At 41.5% G+C, this 23,079-nt stretch overlaps 1 protein-coding gene across 1 annotated transcript in view; it reads left to right on the top strand.

The window, feature by feature from the left end:
• The window catches only part of LOC101636801 (mitogen-activated protein kinase kinase kinase MLT), a 141,980-nt gene extending 119,117 nt beyond the window's left edge, over window positions 1-22,863 (top strand). The window contains exons 17-20 of the mRNA XM_004674528.2: window positions 13,642-13,758; window positions 17,343-17,417; window positions 19,073-19,223; window positions 22,133-22,863. Coding sequence (XP_004674585.1) covers window positions 13,642-13,758; window positions 17,343-17,417; window positions 19,073-19,223; window positions 22,133-22,833 — 1,044 coding nt within the window. The 3' untranslated portion in view covers window positions 22,834-22,863. The remainder of the gene's footprint in view (window positions 1-13,641; window positions 13,759-17,342; window positions 17,418-19,072; window positions 19,224-22,132) is intronic.
• Window positions 22,864-23,079: the final 216 nt, after the last annotated feature.

Below are 23,079 nucleotides of genomic sequence, written 5' to 3'. Positions count from 1 at the left end.
GCAGCCACTGCAGCACTAAATTGATCCCAGGCCAGGGAGCTGACCCACATGGCACAGCAGACCTCTCCTGACCCACCCACTGCTCCCCTCAGCAGTGTATTTCAGTGGATCAGCACTAAATTGATCCCAGGCCAGGGAGCTGACCCACATGGCACAGCAGACCTCTCCTGACCCACCCACTGTTCCCCTCAGCAGTGTATTTCAGTGGATCAGCCTGTTCTGCTCCCCACTCTGTCTCCAGTGAATCCTTTCCCCCACCCATACCTCTGGCCTGTAACCCAGTTCTGTAAGCATAAATAAATAAGTCTTTAAAAATTTCTTTAAAAAAAAAGATATCTTAAATATACAGAAGAAGAATTGCAAAGGGGCCAGGCTAGCATGGGAAAGACCTGTGAGCATGTGGGCCAACCCGGGGAAGGGGATTAGGAGAGGAGGCCACTAGACTCGTGGTGCTCTAGGAACAGCGTCCAGGACACCCGTGAGCACACACACACACACTGGCAGGACTGATCACACCGTGTCACTCACCAGGATGGAGAGACACAGAGGAGGCTGGGTGGTGTGTGAGATTCCTGGGTCGGTGATGGTATCATGTAATAGATCAAAACATGAAATACACAGCATGGACTTAAGGCAAAGGTGCCCAAAGTATAAGAAACGACTGGGAAGGGTGAAGTTAATCAAGAAAAGCTTTTTAGGCCCTCCCTGGTGGCGCAGCGGGTTAAAGCACTAAGAAGCTGAAACCACTTCCGCATGAGTTCGATCCCCGCCTGCCCCAGAGGAGATCCACATGGCGCGGCAGACCTCTCCTGACCCGCCCGCTGCTCCCCTCAGCAGTGTACTTTGTCGACCTGCCTGTTCTGCTCCCCGCTGTCTCTGGTGAAGTCTTTCGCCAACCCTGAGTCTCTGGCCTGTACCCCAGTTCTGTATGAACAAATAAATCTTTAAAAAAAAAGTTTTTTAGAAGGATGAATTTTGAAATAGGACTTGAAGAGGTCATGGTCATTTGCAAATAGTTTCTGAACATAATGTTTAAAGCTAATTCTTAGAGGGTACTTCCTTTCTATAGAGCTCAAGTTATTTCATAAATGTCATCTCATTTATCCCCTCGGCATTTCTGAGAAGCACAAGGCACAGTGTTGTCATCCCTGATTAGGAAACAGCAGGAGAAAGTGTGTCACTAGCCTCAGGTGAGGCGAGGATGAGCTGAGGCCAGAAATTGTATCTTTATTATTGCCATGTATTAAACATGTGCCAGCTCTCACACCTGAGTGGGATGTTTGAGCCATGTGTACACTCACATAAAATAATCCTAGAATAAATTAGTGTCTGGTTCTAAACCACCCTAACCAGGCAATTTCCAAGCATCTTGAAATTTTTGTTTTTAATAAACGTGCTTTGAATTGAAATTCCAATTCCCCACAAGAAAACCCTGTTACCTTGACCCTTAAAGGTAGAGCCCTAGAAAAAGACATTCTTAACATCCCGCTTAGCTGCGTTCTCATAAACCCATCTTCACGAAAAAGACGAAACCTACACCCCTGTTTCCATGATTAGAATACGTTGCAAGAGAACACTGGAGCTTTGGAAGTTCTCATCAAATCTGACTTTGCATATGAAGGACATTTGCTTGACCATTTCACCTTTTCTTTTACAAATAAAATGAAGGATGTGTTCTAATGGCAGCCACAGAAATAACGTGTGTCAGTGACTGGTTCATGAATATAGTAGTTGTGTTTTCCCATTGCCTCTGCCTGCAGAGGACCCTGGGCTAAATACCACTTGAAATTGGCTTGTCATCACAGTCACTGGCCTACTAGGAGGAAACAATGAAAATATGACTTGAAGTGATACATGTGTATATGTATACAAATATGCAGAAAAGAAAAAGCCTTTCATCCATCGACCTGTCAATCTTTTGTTTTAAGGATTCAGCTGAAATCCTTTTTTTTTTATTGGTCCAGCCGAGGAGTGACCTAGCCACTCTCCTCTGCATCCTGCGGCCTGCAGCAGAGGTCAGAAACTACTGGGCGACACTGTCCCCTGACACAACTACCCTTGCCAGATGCCACTCCCTATACACCTAAGGGTTTGATGACCAATGAAGGTCAATGGCAGAAATCAGGTCTTTCTCAGCACAAATATTTCCCATGCCACAAGCTTGAAATACTTCTAGTATTGATGATCTCATTCCTCTGCCCAACACTGTGACAAACACTTCACATTTTTCCACATAATTGTTAGCACCCACTATCACAAGCGTTTTGCCCCCTGCAGGAAGAGGACAGGTCAAGTTCCACATCCAAATCTTTGTACGGGCAGATCCAGGACAAGAGCTCAACCACCCTGTCACTCCTTTTTGGGATTCATCAACCCCTCCCCCCCAAGTAGGTAGATTGGTGATAGAAAGACAAACGTGTTTTTGATCAGCTAATAGCAAATGGTTTTTGATCAGCTAATAGCTAATAGCAAACAGGGCACAAAGAAAGTGTTTTTGATCAACTAATGCCCATGCCTGGGCAGGGCGATATTTTGTTTCATGTTATGTCACCTACAGCTTGTCACTTGGCACAAAAGGGCTTCCCTTTATTGTGAACATAGTTGCTACAGTCATGGAAAAGGCAGGGGCTTCCATCACCTTCTTCAGCGTCATGCACTCCCCAGGGTGACAATCACACCGAAACACTCAGTAGCAGATAGTCTATTCTTATGATTCCTCTAAGCTCACCAGCCAGGAATATTGATTCTCACACTGCCTAGGAATTAACTATCAATTCACCCAGCTGTTTTCTTGCCAAGACTTTGGTGAGGTTTTTGTGTCATAAAAATTAGAAGCAGTTATGAAGGCACCATTGTGGGGGTAGGGGGCTGTGAAGGGAGGGATGGGAGGACTCACCAGAGACAGAGTGGGGAGCAGAACAGGCAGGTGGAGTAAACTACACTGCTGAGGGGAGCAGTGACAGAGACAGGGTGGTCTGCTGCACCATGCGGGTCACCTCCTGGCTGGGAATTGAACTTGTGCTGCAAATTGCTTCACAGTGCTGAGATTTAACCCCTGCACCACCAGGGAGGTTCTGGGGAGGGGGTGCAGGGGCAGGTGGGGGTTCCATTTTTGAGCATGCTGGACAATCACAGACCTGAACCCTAGTATGTTTCTTCCCTCCTCTTCCTGGTGAGGCAAAGGAAACGGGCTGAAGCTGGCTCCCGAGGGACTAAATTAATTTCTTCAGGAGGGAAGAGACTGGGTCTAGGAGACAGGACACAGAAACCACATCCTGCCCTCCCAATACTCTGGCCCTAAGTAGAGATAGGCTTTAAGATTTCAGATGCCTCCTCCCAGATGAACATCACTTTTCTGGTTTCTTTTTGAGAGGTACATTGAAGGGGCAAGCCAACCAAGCAGAGGAAAAAAAGAACATTTTGAAGAGGTAGAAGTAGTACTAACCCCCACACTGGAACCGAGGTTTTCCCCAGCTGCCTTCTCCTTCCTCCTTCACCCTGTCGTGGTTAGCATCTGGACCTTCTCCTATGCCCACCCCAAGAAACTCAGTCCCTAGGTCTGCTTGTCTGATGGTTTCATCTAAAGATTAAAAACACTTTTTAACAAAGACTTCCCACTTGTACTGTGCTTTTAGGTCTTTATTAGATTGCTTATGAAATGTTGCATTTAATAAACTTAATTGAATCTCCAGGCTGTTTCTCAGAGCACTACAAATATCAAAGGCTGTCAAATAGGGCTTTTCCCCCTATTGTGTAATTTTTATAAGTGGATAGATAAACATGAATAAAATAACAGGGCACAAAGAAAGAGTTTTGTAAGGAAGTAAAAAGCCAACACCTTTTGTAAATTTTATATCAGCTAAAAGCAGCACTTGGCTTTGATATGTCTTGGGTTTGTTAAAAGTTTGGAGTAGGGAATTTTACTTCCCATGATCAACTATTTGGTGGGGGCTAGGGTATGTGTGACTATACGTATACACAATTGTGTTTGTGTACCTAAGCATACAGCTTGCAGTGGCAGGGTTCTCTAAGAAATATCAGTTTTAATGGCCAGCAAGGATGTGGTTCTTCAGAAGCGACTATGCGAGCTGTGACTGATTTCTAATTAGAATGTGGCCAAGTACTTGGTCCAACAGGTCAGACAACCATCTCCAGAACTAGAAAAGGTGTTCAGTGGGAACTTGCTGATGGATTGATAGTCCTGTATAGAAATGGTACCAGAAAATGTCTAACAGACCTGATATACAGTGTTGGAAGATTTCCATGGTGTAAATATTCCCACCATGACCAATTTCAAGTTAGCAATCTGACATCACTGAAACTTGAAGTTGGGAAGAGAGAGGAGCAACAGTTCATGAAAGGTGGCTCCAGCAAACTATTGGATCGCCCAGTCTTCTGAGCCAAGATCATTAATTCCTTTTAAATTAGTGAACAGCAAGGAAGTGTGCACAATTAAACATTGACCGGAGTCCATTACAAATATCTTCCTCTTTGGCTTCCTTTGTTATATCTAAAAGTCTACACTAAAACTAAAAAAGTCACATTATTTCTGGTCTCAAAGGGAGCTCTAGCCTCCCTCTACGTCCCTTGTTTTCTTGGAGTGACTTTACTGGCTCATAGATACACTCTCAGATACAAAGGCCATCTTGTATGAGTCAAAAATCGAAAGAAAGTAAGAATAGACTTATAGGAACAGGAAACAAAATTTAAATTTGTGACTGTCTTTTAAAAATGTTGGAACAGTCATTGTTAGTGACTCTATGATGACAGGCACTGTTGATAATAATAGAGGAGATCTTCGCTTTTAAGAGCAGGTTCTCCAACGATTTGGGATCACTGTGAGTTCTGCAGACAGAAGACTTCCATAGTTCACAGTGACTTGTGTTTTCTGAACAAAAATTAGGTCCTGAGAATAATCAAGTATAAAAGAGGCAAATTAGTTGAAAAGAAATTGAAAGTACCATGTTGGAAACACATAGCTGTATGGCAACCATATTAATCCTGGATGTCAGGGTCTGAACTGAGAATAGCTCACTGTAAACACCACTAACTAGGTCAGTGTTTTATGAAAAGTCATATTTCTGGGTGTCACCTGTAGTGTCCTGGGAGGTAAAAGGAGAATTTAGTAGGCAGAAGAATTGTTTTTATATTTTGATGGCTCTAGGTAAAAGTTTATCTGCATACCATTTCCCACTATTAAAAAGAAACAAAACTGAGAGCAGAGATTAGGTAAAGCAGACCACCTTCTGTAATGGTTGAGCCTGAGATAGACTAGGTTCTTAATTATTCAAAAATCTGTAGCAAGAGAGATTCTTCTGTCCAAAGAATTCATTTCCAAAATGAATACCTAGTACCTTCCAATTTCAAATACAGTGTTAAGAAAAGCTTTTAAGCATGTCAGCTGACATCTGAACCGTTTCAGGTAGTCAAGTGTGTAATGCATCATATGAAAGTATGTCTCACTTGATTTGTTTCTCCTTATTTTAACATCATCCTAAAGTCCCCTTTTCATACATAACTCAAATAACAACCCCCCCAGAAAGGCAATATAACAACCTTATCTCCACTTGTGTCTAGTTGCCACCAATCTGCCCTGACCTTAGACACAAGCCATTGTTAAGGGTATAACGCATTTACATATTTTGCAATAAAACATCAGTTATTTGCATTACTGTGTCAAGTTTTATTTGATTCTTTCACCTAAAAATGACTCATTTTCCTTTCTTGTATTTTAAAAACCAACTACTCTAAGCTTGTTTGAGAATAATCAAAAATTGCCCATTTAGCTAGAAGTCATTTTCTTTTCAAAAGGCAAATGTTATTTAATCTTTCAGCTGTTCATTGTGCCATCATAAATACTTTCTTTTCAGCACAGTTGTGGGGACTGAAATGAGCCCACTAATTGCCTCCCATTTCGACTGACATGTGGTGGTTTAGTGGAAAGAGAACACAGCAGGGAGAAGGAAATAGGAGGCTGAGAAAATGAGAGCTAATTATTTTCCCTGCCTCATGTCAGGCTCTGTGTCAGCCTTGTTTTTACAAACTGGAAGGTTTAGCACTAAATAAAACAAACTGGCGTCATGTTTTTATATACTGGCAGTGTCATGGAAGCAGCTGCACATCTCAAAGACAATATAATGCCTGCGTTCGCATGGACACCATCTGACAGACACTGTGAGCCACGGCTAATGAGGACATCACAGTGGTGCCAAGTGAAAGGTGCTGAATTATGTATGATTCTTCATCAGTACAGCAATAGTCCTGTACATCATTATGAGACATTGTTTTGCTGAAGAGATTAAAACATTCTTAGTTCCAGACCCTGCAACCTATACATGCTGAAAGAGGTTATTAATGGAATTTTTAGGGACAGTTTCTTGTGGATTTCTTTTTGGTTGAAAAACAAATCTCGTGGGACAAAGCCGTGATGGGTCACGACACTGTACAGATAAAGAAGAGAAGCAAATTAACCATACTTGCATTATCTTCCTTGAAAAAGCAGCATAATAAAATAGAGTGGCGCGGGGTTATCCATAATGATAAATAACCCAGGTGCTAGCGTGCGATGGTTTCCTTTCCTGCCTTGAAAACAGCGGGTCTCAGCAGCTGAGCTAGATAATAGTGATGCGTGGAAAAGAGCCTTCGGGGCCCTAAATCATCAACATCTTACTACTTTTAATACCAGCATGACCAACATTTCTGTGGTATTTTTATTTCATCTTGAGTTACTTCTTACTCTTCACAACAGTCAGTCGCCTGCCAGGAGACTGTTTCTCTCTTTTCCCCCTCTCTTGAATCTTAGAAAGTTCAGCCCGTCCTCTGTTTTATATATTAAAATGTTGCCTCCATACAGGTCTTTTCAAGGTGGGGGGACCTCTGCTAGAATTCTGAGCAGTGGTTTCATTCTTTGTTCCTGAAGGAGGGGTAGGATTGGGAATGCAAACAGTCAAGTTCTCTACTGTTAGACTGGGCATGCCCAGGACGTAAATTTCAGTCCCAGCACAGCTAAGCGAATTTACTGCCGCTCTCTATATTTTTGAGACTCAGTCTGCTCATCTGCAAAATGGGGGCAGGGCTATAAGGAGGTCAGGCTGTGAGAATGAGCCAATTGGATACAGTCTCAAGACAGTTTGTCCAGTGAGAAAAGACATACAATGCATACTATAAAGTTCTGACTTTTTGAGGTTCTAGAGAAGAAAAGAATTAATCAACTGGTGATAGAAACTGGAGAAGCTGGTATCTCTGGTTTGGTGGGGGGATCAGTGGGAAAAAAGACAGAGGGGACTTTATAGGAGAGAGCAAATGCCTTGTTTGTTTGAATGGTTATACTAGTATATACGTTTTTCAAAATCCATTGAACTGGGCCCTTCAAAAGTCTGTGCATTGTCTACCTCAATGAAAAAATACATATTTAAAATGTTGATGACACTATGCTTCAGGTAAAGGTGATCTGTAGGAGTCTGAAACCTTGAATTCAATGTGTTTCCTGCTGGAATGTCTTAATCGTCCCTAGATGTTTAATAATTTATAGTGTTCAAATTTTGTGATAAAAATTGCTAGGAAAAAACAGAAAGGGATTTTTGATTCTAAAGTGCTCAGAACTTTAAATATTTAAATTTTGATTTGGGGGCTATCTTCAATCTCTTTTTCTATTTGGAAAATTTACCTCTTTTATTTCTATTTTCTTCCCTTTTTTGTGGGAGGGAGAAGGGATGTCTATGTTTGGCGTCACTTGTTCTAACTTGGAACTCCAAAGAATTTTAAACAGCTTGCAAAGAATGTTATAGTGATTTCTCACAAAGAGATACTTAATTTAGCATTAACGGAGAGTTGTTTAGGATTTTTATCTTCACAGTGTAAGAGTTGCTGTTTTATTTGGCCGGTACTCTTAATTCAGAAATTTTTTTCACATAATTGGCAATGCAAGGCATTTCAGATGAAATACTTTTTCATTTCCCATTAGCCACACACTTGCTCCTAAATTTAAAAAGTACATTTCCTGGGCACCCAACAGAATGGCCATTTTTTAAAAATTCCTCGATCCCCAACAAAATTCCCTAAATTTCTTGTAGATTTGTTTTTCATGTTATCTAGATAGTAAAAAGCTTTTGATGTCTATATTTTCTACTTGCATCCCTAACAAAGAACTTTCTGGTTTCCAACTGTGCTCCTATGCCAGTTTCTCTTTTCTGTGGACCAGTAGTTAGCACACCAAAGAAATGTGCATCTAGATACAAATTTGAATAGTGGGAATGCCTTCTTGAATGAGAATCTAGTCATAAAGTGAAAAGTTAGGGTAGTCAGGACCTGTTTCCACGATGTTCAACTAGACAAGAACTGTTGTTTCTGATGTGACTGTGGAAATCATGCCTGGCTTAAGCCAGGGCTGGAGGAAACGTGTTTGTGATTCAAATTCTAGCCAGGTCAAGCAAGAAAGGAGTGGACTGGCACCCTATGCACTTCTAACAATGATTCTTTTCAAGATGGAGCAGAAGTTGGTTGTGTTGTAGTTATTAGAAACTCAGCATATAATTCTCTGCCAGGGAGCCCTACGAAGGAATTCGCCAAGTAACTTGAACAATTCGTTGACTTTGGAAGTTGGTACTTTTCTTGACTGTATTACTGACCTTTGTTAATCATAGCAAGGAAATGAGTAGGATCAGGAAAAAATTGAAGGGGTTAAACCATACTGGTTTATTTCTGAACTCCACCACTTGCTATGGGCGTGGTCTTGCTCAAAGACCTTATCTCGCTACACTTCACCCAATATCATGCTCTCTGGCTGTCAGTCACATTCACAGCCATAGTCCCTCCAGACTTCTGTGGCACATGGCACCTTAACCCCAAACATTGAATCTCTATTAGTAAGGCTGAGTCAGGATCTGTGGAAGCAAGAAAGGACAGAATTCTTCATCTTATCACTTATCTATTTAAGAAGCTACGAGTTTATTCATTCAATCTATTTCATAAAACTACTTGGTATGTTACCAGTTGACTGCACCTTCTTTTTCCCAACACGAATCATTTCCTGGTACCAGAGTTACTTGGTGCCTTCTGGGACCCAACCTGCCTCCTCTGGCCAGATCCCCATTCCCCTAGGTTGCTGCTGGCTGACTGGCTGACTAGTCTAATAGGCTCATTGGCACTGTGTTGGTGACCCAATATTGGTAAAAATAATTGCTCTTTTTTTGAGCGCTTAATCTGGGCCTGGCACCGTGCTGCTACTTTATTTACATCTCATTTAACCCTCACACAATACAGCAATGTACTTGTGAATAAAGAACACTGATACTCAGAAAGGTTATATAATTTGGCTCAGGTTGCAGGGGGGCGTGGCAACATGGGATTGAAGCTCAGGTAGCTGGACTTGAAATAGATGTTGGCTGTCCTCGCCCCTGCTGCTCTCCCAGTAAAGGCTTCATGTATAATCCTTTTCTATATTGTTTCCATTTTAATAAGGAATCCTCAAGGCTTTCAACCAAACAGGGCCCTTGCAGACCACCAGGGGTGTTGGTTTTGGAAAACAGATCCTTTGAGGCCCCCATGGGACCCCTCTGAATACAGTGGTGTCTGCTTTTGAATTATGCTTGTCAGGACTGAGAGCTATTTGCAGGCATCCAACATGACCCTTGAATGTTTCCGATTCAGAAATCAATATCCACATTTCTGTCACGAACATCAAACCAAAATCAATAATTCACCCTGAAAAAAGTTAATGGCTTTTTAAATCAGAGCCCACATTCCTGCTATCTGATGCCATCACTAGCAGGAAACTTAAAGGTGGCAATAGCGTATGTAAAGGTTTTATATTAAGGTTCATAAATATGTAGAAATGTTTCTTGAGTGATATTACTGATTTTATTTGTTATGAAAAATCTTTTCAATGGCTTATTGTCAAACCTCATGCCAACATCTGCAGTTGAGTTCTGGGGAATTAAAAAGCTCACTGAAGTCCCTTCTATGGAGAATGCTCGTTGGCTGCCTAGGATACACTAAGTAGCAATAGGCCTTCCCTGGGGAAAACACAGTTTATTTGAAATGGAGCAAAATTTAAAGCATTCCATTACTTTATTTGTGGGTTACTTTTCTTAACCAGGTAACCATGACGTCAAAGAATCCTTAAAAAATCCTCAGCCGACCGACAGTTGATTTAGTGTTGTGGGTTCTCTCTCACCTGGTTTTCTAACCTACTTTTTAGGTCTGGATAATATATCCCTTGTCTTATAATTTCTTTGATTCTAGTTTTATTGCTTTTGTAAGCTATCTCTGTGTATGGCTTGGGTATAAACCTTTCTTTCAGACAGGAGAACAAGATCATTTAAAAAGGTAAAGGTCTACAACCCTGTTACATGGGTCCTTACTTTGGCGAACAAAGAAACAGTTGCAGAGGTGGACCTGTGGACCCTGGCTTTTTGATTCTATCAACAACGCCTTCTGTTGTCTTTGCCCTACCTGCCTGTTGTAATAGCTGGTTGTATCATAACCCTGAAATGGCCATGAGTCCATCCCACCACCCCACTGACTGCCCTTTCCTACTGGTATCTCCTCCTACTTTGTGGTGTTAAAAATCCCACCTTCAGGCCCTCTCTGGTGGTGCTTTGGGTGCAGCACTGTGAAGCTGTCTGCAGCCACTGCAACTTGAGTTTGATTCCTGGCCAGGGAGCTGACCCATATGGTACAGCAGACCTCTCCTGACCCACCCGCTGCTCCCCTCAACAGTGTATTTCTGTTCTGTTCCCCACTCTTTCTGATGGATCCTCCTAACCCCCCCCACCCTCACACATGTGGCCTGTACCCTAGTTCTTATATGCTTACATAAATAAATCTTTTTTTTTTAAACTCCTTAAAAAAATAAATAAAATACCACTTTCACCACTTATTGGCCAGGATACTCTAGGAAAATTCCTTAATCTATCTGAGCCTCATTTTTCTCACTCATCTAAAGGAAAAATAAAGCTTTCTTGTAGGACTGTGATGAACTCTAGTAAAAAACACAGTGTAAGGACACAGCACATACCTAGAGCAGAGTCAGTTTCACAAAAGTGAGTTCCCTCCTTCATCCCTCTCAACGCAGAGCTCCCCTGAGCCACGTGCAGGAGGATCTGAAATGGGTCTGAAATGGGGACTGGCGTCAAGAAGGAGAACTCAGGTTGTGAGATGGAAGAGCGAAGCAAAGGGAAAGGGGCATTTGTGTAGTTCGAGGTCTTTCAGCTATGCTTCTGACTAGCTAAATTTCAAAACTTGACAGCAAAAGAACTAAATAAACTTATCATTTCTAAGAGTTTTCTTTCCAGCCACTGACTTGAGAAGGCTCTTGCTATTTCAGGAAAGAGCGATTGGGACTCCAGACAGCCATAATGCTGCCTAGTTATCTCAGGACCCATGTTGCCAGGAGAGCTCCAAACAAAAAATACTGAGAGATTTGTCAATTCTGAATGACTAATTTGACCTGTGTTAGCCAAAAAGTAGGCTTTTACATTATTGAATAGAACTTTTCTTCGCTAATTGGCTTTCCATCTTGTGAATGTGACTGGCTCAGAGGGTCGCTCTCCTCAGGCCTGAGCCTTGTGTGGTTCTGCAATTCATGTGGACGCATTCCTAGAACACCAGCCTCCCCCACCTTGCTGTTAAAGCCAACAGGTTTTCAACAGCCTCTTTGTTAGTGCTGTTTCATAATAATTTTGTCTGAGCTTGCTCAGGAAACATTCCAGGTCTACTCATAGGAGAGCATTTTCTGGTTTCAGTGCCTGAGGAGCTCAGTACATTATCCTTAATCTCTCAGAATTATCCTTCTTTCTGCAAATAATATAAGCAAGAATGTGAATGTATGGTTCAGGGTCAAATCTGGTATAGACATGGGTTTATTCTTTTAATTTTAATCATAGTGTTTATCTTCCAACACTTTTTACTGTTACATGTTTCATATAACTATGACTCTTATACATCCACCTCCTAAAATCAACTGTTAACATTTTATTCTACTTGCCTTATCACTTACCTGTCCATCTATTCCTTTAGACACCTATCAATCCTTATATTTTTATGTATTTCAAAGCAACTTTCAGACATTAGTATACTGCATCCCAAATCCATTGATCAGTGTATTAGAATTTAATAAGAAATGTACACACCTTCGGTATATATTTGCTTACTTTGACAAATGCATAAATCCTTTCTTTTAAAGATTTATTTCTTTATGCACACAGAACTGGGGTACATGCCAGAGGTGGGGGAGTGTGTGTGAGAGGATTCACCAGAGACAGAGTAAGGAACAGAACAGGCAAATGTACTGAAATACACTGCTGAGGGGAGCAGGGACAGACAGAAGAGGTCTGCCGTGCCATGTGGGTCAGCTTCCTGGCCAGGGATCAAACTTGTGCTTCAGTGGCTGCAGACAGCTTCATGGTGCTGTGCTTTTACCTGTTGCGCCACCAGAGAGGGCCCATACGTTCTTTTTGTGTAAGGCTTCTTTCAGTCACTGTAATGCTTGTGAAATGTATCCATGTTATAATATCCATCAGTAATTCGTTCCTTTGTATTGCTGAGTACTGTTCCATTCTATGATATAGCACAGTTCATCCATTCTCCCACTGATGAACACTAGGCCTATTTCCAAGTTTTATCTCATTCATTTTTACAATTATGCCAAACTGCTAAAAGCATTCCTGTCTAAGTCGCTCTTCATTTCTTTCTTTTGAGTAAATATCTACAAGTAGAATTTCTGGGTCATTGTTTATAATAAAATTTTATAAAACACCACCAAAACTTTCTCAAAGTGTTTGTACCCTGAACATTACCACCACCAGCCAGGAGCTCCAAACCTTAGCCAAAGTTTGATGTTTTCATTCTTGGCGATCTGGTGGGGTGGAATCTCATTGTAGTTTTAATATTCTTTCCCTTGATGACTAATACTTAGAGCACTTTTTTAAAATTAAATTCATGAATTTGCTACAAATTCAATTAACATACCATCACTTTAAAGTTGAGAGGTTTTACGTAAGTGATACCCAGCTTTTCATAACACATTAAAGAATCCAGCAAATGTGGGCTCTTGTTTCCACATGGGAGAAATCACCAGAAGCTGAGTGGTGGCTGCCTCTCCAATACCTGAACTAATTGTCAACTGCAATACATCACCACATTTGCAGTGTATTTCCTTCCCATTAGTGGTAAGGGAGCTATTTCTCAAATACGTGTTGTTACCAATTTTGGAAAAATGAAAGATCAAGTGGACCTTATATTTCAAGTGTTCTCTGTGTCATTGAAAAAAAAAATAGTCCTACCTACAATGTTTAATATGTAAATTAAATGGGTCTATTTAAAAGATTATAATTTTAGACTCTAAAATCAAATTGCCCAACTTTGTTTGTTTTTATTATCTGCCTGGTCCCTGTAGGATTTTGAGTTTGCAGCTCCAATAATGGAACATGTAAACTGATAAATTATGTCTTAAGACTGCACTATCTGGGGGCTATTGAGATATATAAAGAGATCTAATTTAATGTCATTTCCTGAAAAGGAGGGGGGTGAATCATTCCACGAATACTTCATTGAGAATACTCAGTGAAGCGTTATAAGATATTGTGACTAAAGAAAATTGTTTCATTTTCTCAAATTCTACCATTTTTCTTTTAATTCCAGGATTGTAAGTGGAAAATGTATATGGAGATGGATGGGGATGAAATTGCAATAACCTACATCAAAGATGTGACATTCAACACTAACCTACCTGATGCAGAGATTTTAAAGATGACAAAGGTAGGGTTCTATTTACGGCTGAAAAGCTTTTTTGAATTCACAAATATCAAACAAAGACATTAAAATACCCCAGCAGTGTGCTTTTGTGCTTGTCGATGCTCACATCAGCTCAGCCTCAAGCTGGCTGTTGAAAGGCACATTTTATTTAGCAGACTGAGATCATAATAGTTTTTTGTTAAAATTCCACTTACATTGTGAGAACTAAAAAGTATTACAGTAAAGTATCCCTCACTTTTTGTTATTTCCTTCTACATTTCTTTATGTTTATTCTGTCATTTATTAAAAAAAAGAAAATGCCTTGATGAAAATATTTACCTTGGATTTTAGGTCATTTTAAATTTTGAAAAACTTTGAAGGTTTTCTTGAAAAATTTGTAAGGAAGGTTCAATGTCTTGAAGGACTGACACGAGGTTACTCATGAGGAACATGTTGAAGTCTTAATGGCTTCCTTGCAATTATGCCTAAGAAAACCTGGAGAGGCCAGGGAGTGTGTTGACACCTTCGGGTCCATGGCGGAAGTGTGCCCATTAAAACAATGAAGAAAGACTTAGATAAATTCTTAGCTTCTCCTAAAAAAAAAAAATCTGCCCACATTATACTGAAAGAAAACATATGAGACTCTGCTGTAGAAGGTCAATCACACCATAGCTCTGAACTTCACATAAATCATTGATCCTCTCCAAGAAGTCTAGAACTGTAACAGGATGGTCCCCAGGAAAAGGGGGCACCCAGAAGGAGGGCAGAGTTGAGTAGAAAAGAGAGGATTCTGGATGGAGAAGGAAAAAGGATGGAGAGCCAGAAGGAGACCCGAGGAAGCCACATGGAGCAGAGGGAGACGTGTGAAGAAACTGTGCTTGTTTCTTGGCCGTGGACTGGTTGAAAGAGATGTGGGTGAGGGACCTGTGGGGAGGTTGACTATGGCAGTGTTTATATAAATTTTATTGTGCTCTTTTCCTCCCAGACTTGTCTGGCCATGTCTGACCCTTTTCTGTGGGTCCCTGTCAGAAGGTGCTTTAGGCTTGTGGCGGGCTTTCAGGCCTTGCTTTGAACCAATTCTTTCTGGGTGGACTTTTACGCACGAGATGGGTAACTTCAGTTGTATTTTTTGTCTTCTGTATTGTATACTCACTGTATTAAAGTTCCTTTCCATTAATGTTCTTATGTCTTGTATTGATGCGGTAGATGGCAGAATCTATTTAGAGAAGGCAGTTTAGAGGTTCAGTGGTGCCTCTCTCCCTGCCCTGTAACAGAACAGACCTTCTCAAAATGTGTCATGGGCACGTGGATTATTTTACACTAAAATTAATCAAGGACCTACAGGATCATTAGGAACTTCTAAAATGCCCTTAACTATCTACATGGGTGAAAATTAGGGATATTACCCAGAACTAGGATTTTTACCAGAACTACCAGAGAATCTGTTACAGGGCAGTGAGAGAGGGGCACCCCTGAACCCCCAAACCTGCCTGCTCTAAATAGGTTCTGCCATCCACCGCCATCAAAACAAGACATAAAAGCTTTAATGAAAAGGAACTTAAATACAGGGAGTATACAATACAGAAGACAAAGAATATAATTTCTAAATCAAACACCTGAAGTTAGCCATCCCCCTCATGAGTAAAAGTCCACCCAAAAGAGATTGGCCCAAAGCAAGGCCTGAAAGCCTGCCACTTGTCTAAAGCACCTTCTGGCCAGGACCCATAGAAAAGGGTCAGACATGGCCAGACAAGTCTGGGAGGAAAAGAACAAAATCAAAATCAAGATAAATGCTGCCATAGTCAACCTCCCCACAGGTCTCTCACCCACATCTGTTTCACCCAGTCCAGGACCAGAAGCAAGCACGGTTTCTTCACATGTCTGTCTGTTTCATGTGGCTCCTTCTGGCTCTCCATCCCGCTGCCTTCTCCAGAATCCTTCTCTTCTCTGCTCAGCTCCACCCTCCTTCTGGGTGGGGCAGAGAACCTGGAACTTCCCCTTTTCCTGGGGACCATTCTGTTACAAAACCTACTTTACAAAAGGACAAGCATTGAATTACAGAGCCTCTGGTGATGTCAGACACCTTCTCTTAGTCCTGTGATTTCCCCTCCTCTCTCCTTGAAGTCCCAGGCCTCTATCCCATTCCTGAGCTTAGGCTAGATACTCCCATTTCACTCACTTGAAATAGAATCCACATCCAGGTAGCTTCTCCATAGGTATATAATTAAATTTGTTCTTTTCTCCCACTAATCTCTCTACAGTTAATGGGATTGCTGGACCAGTATGAGAAAAACCCAAATGGGTGGGGAAATTTTCTCCTCTTCCTTGACACCCTTACTAGTCTACAACTCTTAACTGTGTGTCAGTGAAGAAAATGGGGTTGGTAGCAAAGCGCCACACAAATGGGGAAGTGAAAAGACTCTTCTGAGTCCAAAGCATTAGACTTGCAAATGTGTTCCCTTCACTGGCATGAGATTGCTACACCCAAGTCCCTTTCATTTACAAATATATTCATCAAGTAGATTGATTTCATTCTCACTGTTGTAGTCCCCAGAGTACCTGGGAGTTAACTCCACAATGTTGTTTATCTGGGAAAGTTATGATTTGGTTGTAGTTTCCCCTTTTTTTGTTGGGCCATAATTATGTTTTAGTGTCTTGAAGAAGGGACAACTTTCTCTTTCGTCCCCACCTGTGCGGTCTTTGATTACAACAGTTGTTCATTGCTTCAGAGTCATTTAGAAGCAAGATCCAAGTCATTGTTGCTAACAGAAGGAAGTTGCTCCCAGCAGAAATAACAGACCGTAGTTGTAAAACCACATGCAGGTGTTTCTGCTGCAATGCTGTATATACGTTTCCTCAAAGCTACCTCCTCATACGAGATTGCAGGCTAATATTAACAGGGCTTGTAGGAGAAATAAGATTGAAGCTAACTGTTCAAAATCTATGGAACTTTTGACCAACAGAAACAACAATTCTAAAAACAAACAAAACCCAGCCCACTTAAATTTCTACAATATTTGCTTTGTTCCCAGCTCACCACCAGCCAAATTTCAGCCTTAAACCTGGGAGGAAAGGGGGAGTGGGAGAGGGTGAAAATTCCTTCTAATGAAGGCTATTTTCATCAAAATTTAAATAGAAGGGAAAACACAGCTTCCTTGGGAGCACTTTGGTTTAATATAGTGATGAAATGTGGCCACAGTTCAGTGAAAGGAGCATGGTGGTTGAAGCCCACGGCCCCTGCTCCCATTCCTGGACCATCTCATACTGTTAAAGGCTTCGCTTCATTGTGGGAAAGCTGTCCACATTAGCATGAGTGATGTTTCAAAACATTAGCATGAATGATGACCTAATGATAGGTTTGAGTGATATTGAATGCTGTCAGTAAAGAGAAGATCATGGGAGACCAAGACTAGCTGTTTACAAATATATGAAAGGCTGTCTTATAAAAACCACAGCCCCAAACTTTCACTTGTGAGCGGTCTGTGGTATTCGGACATTATGCCCCATTTGTCAGTTTCATGTGCACAACTGACCTCAATGAAACTTATGCTGTAGCAGAGTGGTTGTATGTATGATGGCAAGAACCCATCCTAACTTGTCTTTTTCAGCCCCCATTTGTAATGGAGAAGTGGATTGTGGGAATAGTGGAAAATCAGACTGTAGAATGCACTGTCACATATGAGGTAAGCTTGGTATGGGTGGGGGTTGGCGGGGACTGGTGGCTTTACCTTCTGTTTCTTGATGGGGATTTCTTTGCTCCCTCAAAGAGCTTACATATATTGAAAATTACCTACCCAAACATGAATTATTCAACAGAGGTTGAGGCATTCATTCTTTCACTCATTGCTCAGTGGTTGAACACCATCTGCAAGTCACATGATGTGTGAGGCACAGGGGAAGTCAATAAAAAATCATAGTATTTATTTACCCTCATCGACCAGTGTATACAGCTTATGAAAGAAGCACCTGAGAAATAGCATTAATCGTCACAGCACAGTTTGCAGAACACAAAACTTAAATGAAATGAGTCGGTTGGTCTCGAGGAGTTGGAATCCAAACTACTCTGGAACCTATTAACCAGGCCCCATAACTCAGGAAACAGTCCTGCTTTTAAAGTCACTGCACAGTTACAGTAGCCAGAATTCACATCTGCCCACTTAGTCAGGTCTAGAAACACACCACACCAAATTTTTCTTCCTCACCTCTCTCCTTCTTTGTCCTCTTCTTCCTCAGACTCCATCATGATAGTTACTTGTGTCTGCAACTGTTAATTTTGGGTTTCTTAGACCGATTCACATAACCTTATTGAATCCTAAGAACCTCTTTTTTTTTTTTTTTAAGATTGATTTATTCATGCATACAAGAACTGGGGTACAGGCCAGAGGTGCTGGAGGTGAAAGGATTCACTAGAGACAGAGTAGGGAGCAGAACAGTTGGATCTACTGAAATATATTGCTGCGAGGAGCAGTGGGTGAGACAGGAAAGGGCTGCCATGCCACATGGGTCACCTCCCTGGCCGGGGATGGAACTCATGCTGAAGTGGCAGTGGACAGGTTCATAGCACTATGCTTTATTTAACCTCATGCATCTGTTACCCAGTATCCTCTTTGGGGTAATCAGTACCACCAATCTACCCACACTGACCAGTTTCTTTGATTAGCAGACACATTCTTGGGGAGAATGGCAATGATTTTCAAGTATCCAACAAATACTAGTTTTTCCAAGTACTATTAATAGAAGTTGTTTTTCATGTTTTATTAAGTGAAGAGGTAAGTTGAGATTTGCCTAATGTAATAAATTCTGGGAGAAGACAATCACATTTTTAATTACTAGAGTTCATTAAGGGATAGAGTACCATGATTCATTAAGGAATAAAGTGGTTAAAATTTTCCTTTTAATCAAATTAGCATTTTTAGGCAAACTGTACAAATATTTTACATACCTCATTATGGTAAAGTTATTTTTTTTTTTAAGATTTATTGTACTTACGCATACAGAACTGGGGCACAGGCCAGAGTTGTGGGGGATGAGAAGATTCACCAGAGACAGAGTGAGGAGCAGAGTAGGCAGAGCGACGAAGTACAGTGCTGAGGAGAGTAGCAGGTGGGTCAGGAGAGGTCTGCCATGCCATGTGGGTCAGCTCCCTGACTGGGTATCAAACTCATGCCAAAGTGGCTGCTGATAACTCTGCAGTGCTGTGCTTCAAGCATTTGCACCACCAGGGAGGGCCCATGGTAAAGTTCTAAAAAGTGAAATTGAAGTGATGTAATAACCTGACTTCCTTTCTTGTTTTACAAAAGTATGTATGTTTGTTCATGTTTTTCTCTTTTCTTTGTAGAGCGATGTTAGAACTCCAAAAAACACGAAACATGTCCACCTAATTCAGTGGAGTAGACTGAAACCTGAGGATGAAGTGAAAGCAGTCCAACTTGCCATTCAGACGTTAAATCTCAACTCAGAGGGCAACCCTCGGAGCAGATCTGACTCTAGTAAGTTAGGTGGCTAGACTAGAGACCAGAGCTTAAATTCTCACATCAGGGGCAAGTGACAATCTGTGAGCAGATATGGATTTTCTTTTTAAGATTTATTTTATTGATTTATGTCTACAAGAGCTGGAATATAGGCCAGAGGTATGAGGTTGGGGTTTTGGGGTGAGAAGATTCGCCAGAGACAGAGTGGGGAGCAGAACAAGCAGATCTACTGAAATACACTGCTGAGGGGAGAAGCAGATAAGACAGGAGAGGTCTAGTGTGCCATGTGGGTCACCTCCCTGGCCACGTATCAAACTTGTCCTACACTGGCTGTGGATACTTTTATAGTGTTGCGACTTAACCCTTTGTGCCACCAGGGAGGCCCCAGGCATGGATTTCTAATACAATAGCACTTCCTTCTAATTTTAGAATATTGTCTTTATAAATAGATTATATGCAAAGTAGTATTTATGGACTTATGAGCATATTATGATAATTTTGATTTCTGGATAACTATGATAAAAGAAGAAAATTAATGAATACATATTATTGGTAAATATAAGTGTGTATGCTATACCTATATGCTTAGTTTCCAAAAGTGTGCCTGTGGAACAACATATGAATCTTTTATGTCCACCAAATATTTCATGACTGCTTTGCATTGAGACAACTTCTTGAATCCTGAATACCATTGATACATCAAAGCATATGAATGAAAAGGAAGGAAGGATGAAAGGAGGGAGGAAAATGGGAAGAAGCGGGAACCTGACGAGAAGACAGGATTGAGAAAGAGAATATATGAACTGTATGTCATGTGTAGTGATGGCGGGGATTATGAATGCTGTGTAGAAGCCCTTTAGGACAATAATATAGAAGGCCAGCTAACTTGCTGTTAAATTGGTTATTTGGGAGAGTTTCAGAGGAGAGGTTCTGAACTTCACCTTTGTAGGTACAGAAACTCTAATAAACCCAGAGTTAGATTCTACAGGACTGCAACAAGCTAATAATGAATCTATAGGCCATCAATCCATAAATCTGTGTCAGAATAGTTGTTGACAGCACAGGAACAATGCACCCTGAGAACTGGTGCTACTAGGCCCTGTGTCCTCACTGTAAGGCCTGGCTTGCCAAGCAGACCAAATATTTTAAAATCCCACTGGCCATGTGCCCAGAAGCCCCATTACTATTCAAAATCCAAAATCCACCAATGAATTCTTTGATAGGCTGGTCTTTCTCTCGCTCTCTCTCTCTCTCTCTCTCTCTCTCTCTCTTTTTTTTGCCAACACAGTTGACTTGGTAATTTTTTTCATGAGTAATCATAAGAAGACATTCTGACCACCACCATTATTGGGCTTGAGTTTTTACCAAGCTCTCTCAGCCACATTTGCAAATATCTCTCAGGGTGTGCTGTTCCTACAGATGACTAAGCCATTGACAGTGATGGGTTCTCACTGGCTCCCCTCTCAGAAGACATTATTTCTAGGGTCTCTTCTGTGCTAATGCAGCATCCTTGTCTTGCTTCATGCCATTAAAGACTTTTTACTGAATTAACTCATTTCTCCTTTTGAAATAATATTTCTAGGTCTCATGTTTGTTGTGTTTTCATAGTGAGGATCCTATTTGATCATACAAGTCTTATAGAATCTGAAGGTCTTCTTTCTCTACTTCTGCTGTGCTTTTCCTTTCCACTAACGGCTGCTTTTCTCTCTTACAATCCATGTGACACAAAACAGCTGTCAATTCTTTCCTCACTTATCCATAGTTCAAATCCCACTTTAGAGTCACCAGATAGACACTCCATCTATCCTAATTCCAGATCTGCAGCACCAGAGAGCTCAAGGAGACCACCAGAGAACCCTGGACATGGTTCAGGCCCAGGGATGGATTCTAGGTATGAGGAACTTATGTGGAGATACAGCTCACTAAGTGGCTCTTCACTGAGATACAGCTCACTAAGTGGCTCTTATTATTAATCATTTTTTCGACCTTAATCTCTTACTCTTTGCCATGAAGCTTCACTTGTCACACAGGAACATTTCTTATTACCAGGAATCGCTCCTCTGGAGGAAGGAGCTGTCAGCTGTCACTCTTCCAACAATTTCTAGCTCCTCAACCAATGGAACCCAATTTATTCTATTTGCATTTATGACTCTTGAGGATTTAAAAATTCTGGTTAGGGGGCCCTCCCTGGTGGTGCAGCGGGTTAAAGCACAGCACTGAGAATCTAAAGCCACTTCCGCATGAGTTCGATTCTCTCCTGCCAGGAGCCCCGAAGGTGACCACATGGCGAGGCAGACCTCTCCTGGCCCTCCCGCTGCTCCCCTCAGCAGTGTACTTCATCAATCTGCCTATTCTGCTCCCCACTCTGTCTCTGGTGAAGCCTCTAACCGCCCCTGAGCCTCTGGCCTGTACCCCAATTCTGTATGCACAAATAAATAAATCTTTAAAAAAAATGTTCTGGTTAGGGGAAAGCTTTTTGTTTACTAAACATGTCCCTGTCATCCAAAACACACTTCAACAGCAAATTGTAGAAGTGACAAAATGGGAGGCAGGGAGGGAGGAGAGGGAGAAGAAGATGTAATCTGGATGCAGAAAGACAAGAGAGTGACCTGGGGGAAGTTGCTTGACCACCCAAGCTCCAGTCTCCTCATTTAGAGAAGTAAATTTTTACAATGTAATTGAGAAGAATATTGGAAAGACCAACTAAGATAATGTTCTAAGTAAAGCCTATGGAATGCATATAGCATGTACTGAGTAAGTGTAAATGCTCTTACTTTTTATAGTGTATGTGTAATACTAAAGGAAAATCCTGATACCAAGCCTTTCTATGAATGGGAAAGCTTAAAGCTTATCCCCCAAACAGGCTTATGAATTAGCACTCAGCTTTACTGTGGCTTAAAGGATGCTCATTTTCATTTCTTGCACAGGTGCCGACTGCCAGTGGTTAGATACTCTGAGGCTGCGGCAGATCGCTTCCAACACTTCTTTGCAGCGTTCCCAGAGCAACCCCATTCTGGGATCGCAATTCTTCCCATACTTCAATGACCAGGATTCCTACGCCGCTGCTGTGAGGCGGACCCAGCTGCCCATCAAGTATCAACAGATCACACCTATAAACCAGTCCAGAAGCTCCTCCCCTACTCAGTACGGACTGACCAAAAACTTCTCTTCTCTACATCTCAACTCTAGGGACAGTGGCTTTTCCAGTCTTAATACTGACAACTCTTCCGAGAGGGGTCGATACGCAGGTAGAAGCAGGACCAAATACGATCGGGGTAGTGTGTCACTCAATTCCTCCCCTAGAGGACGGTTTAGTGGGAAAAGTCAGCATTCCACGCCCTCAAGAGAAAGATATTCTGGAAAATTCTATGGTGTTTCTCCGTCTGCATTCAATACTCGGCAGTCACCTGACTTGAAGAGAAGTCCGAATGATCGCCGTCCATCCAGGATCATCCCAGGGATGCCTTTGTACAATGAAACTGACACAAAAGCCACTGAAGAAGAGAGCAAAGTTAGCGAAGGGGGATGGACGAAAGTAGTTTACCACAAGAAAGCCCACCGGCCCACTCCTGCCAAAACTAACAAGGAACGAGCCAGAGGAAACTACCGCGGGAGGAGAAACTTTTGAAGAACCAAACTAGATGAGTTTTTCTAAACAACATTTTTTTTTAAAGTAACGAACTTTGATCATATGATCCCTGCAGATAGAATTAACAAAAGACACCTGTTCCATTTGTTGGATCTGGGGAAAATCTCCTCATTGAGACCCGGCCAAACTCTGGGCTCCAAAATCACAGATGTGGGTGGCCCAAGTGATGGCAGGTAGACTTAAACTATCTATACATACTTCCCCCCAAAATTAAATTTTAAGTGG

Source organism: Condylura cristata, unplaced genomic scaffold (genome assembly GCF_000260355.1).
Source record: "Condylura cristata isolate star-nosed mole 26May11 unplaced genomic scaffold, ConCri1.0 scaffold00002, whole genome shotgun sequence".
In the NCBI taxonomy this organism is placed as follows: Eukaryota; Metazoa; Chordata; class Mammalia; order Eulipotyphla; family Talpidae; genus Condylura; species Condylura cristata.
The sequence above is the reverse complement of the archived record's forward strand: the minus strand, read 5'-3'. Positions and strand labels throughout refer to the sequence as shown.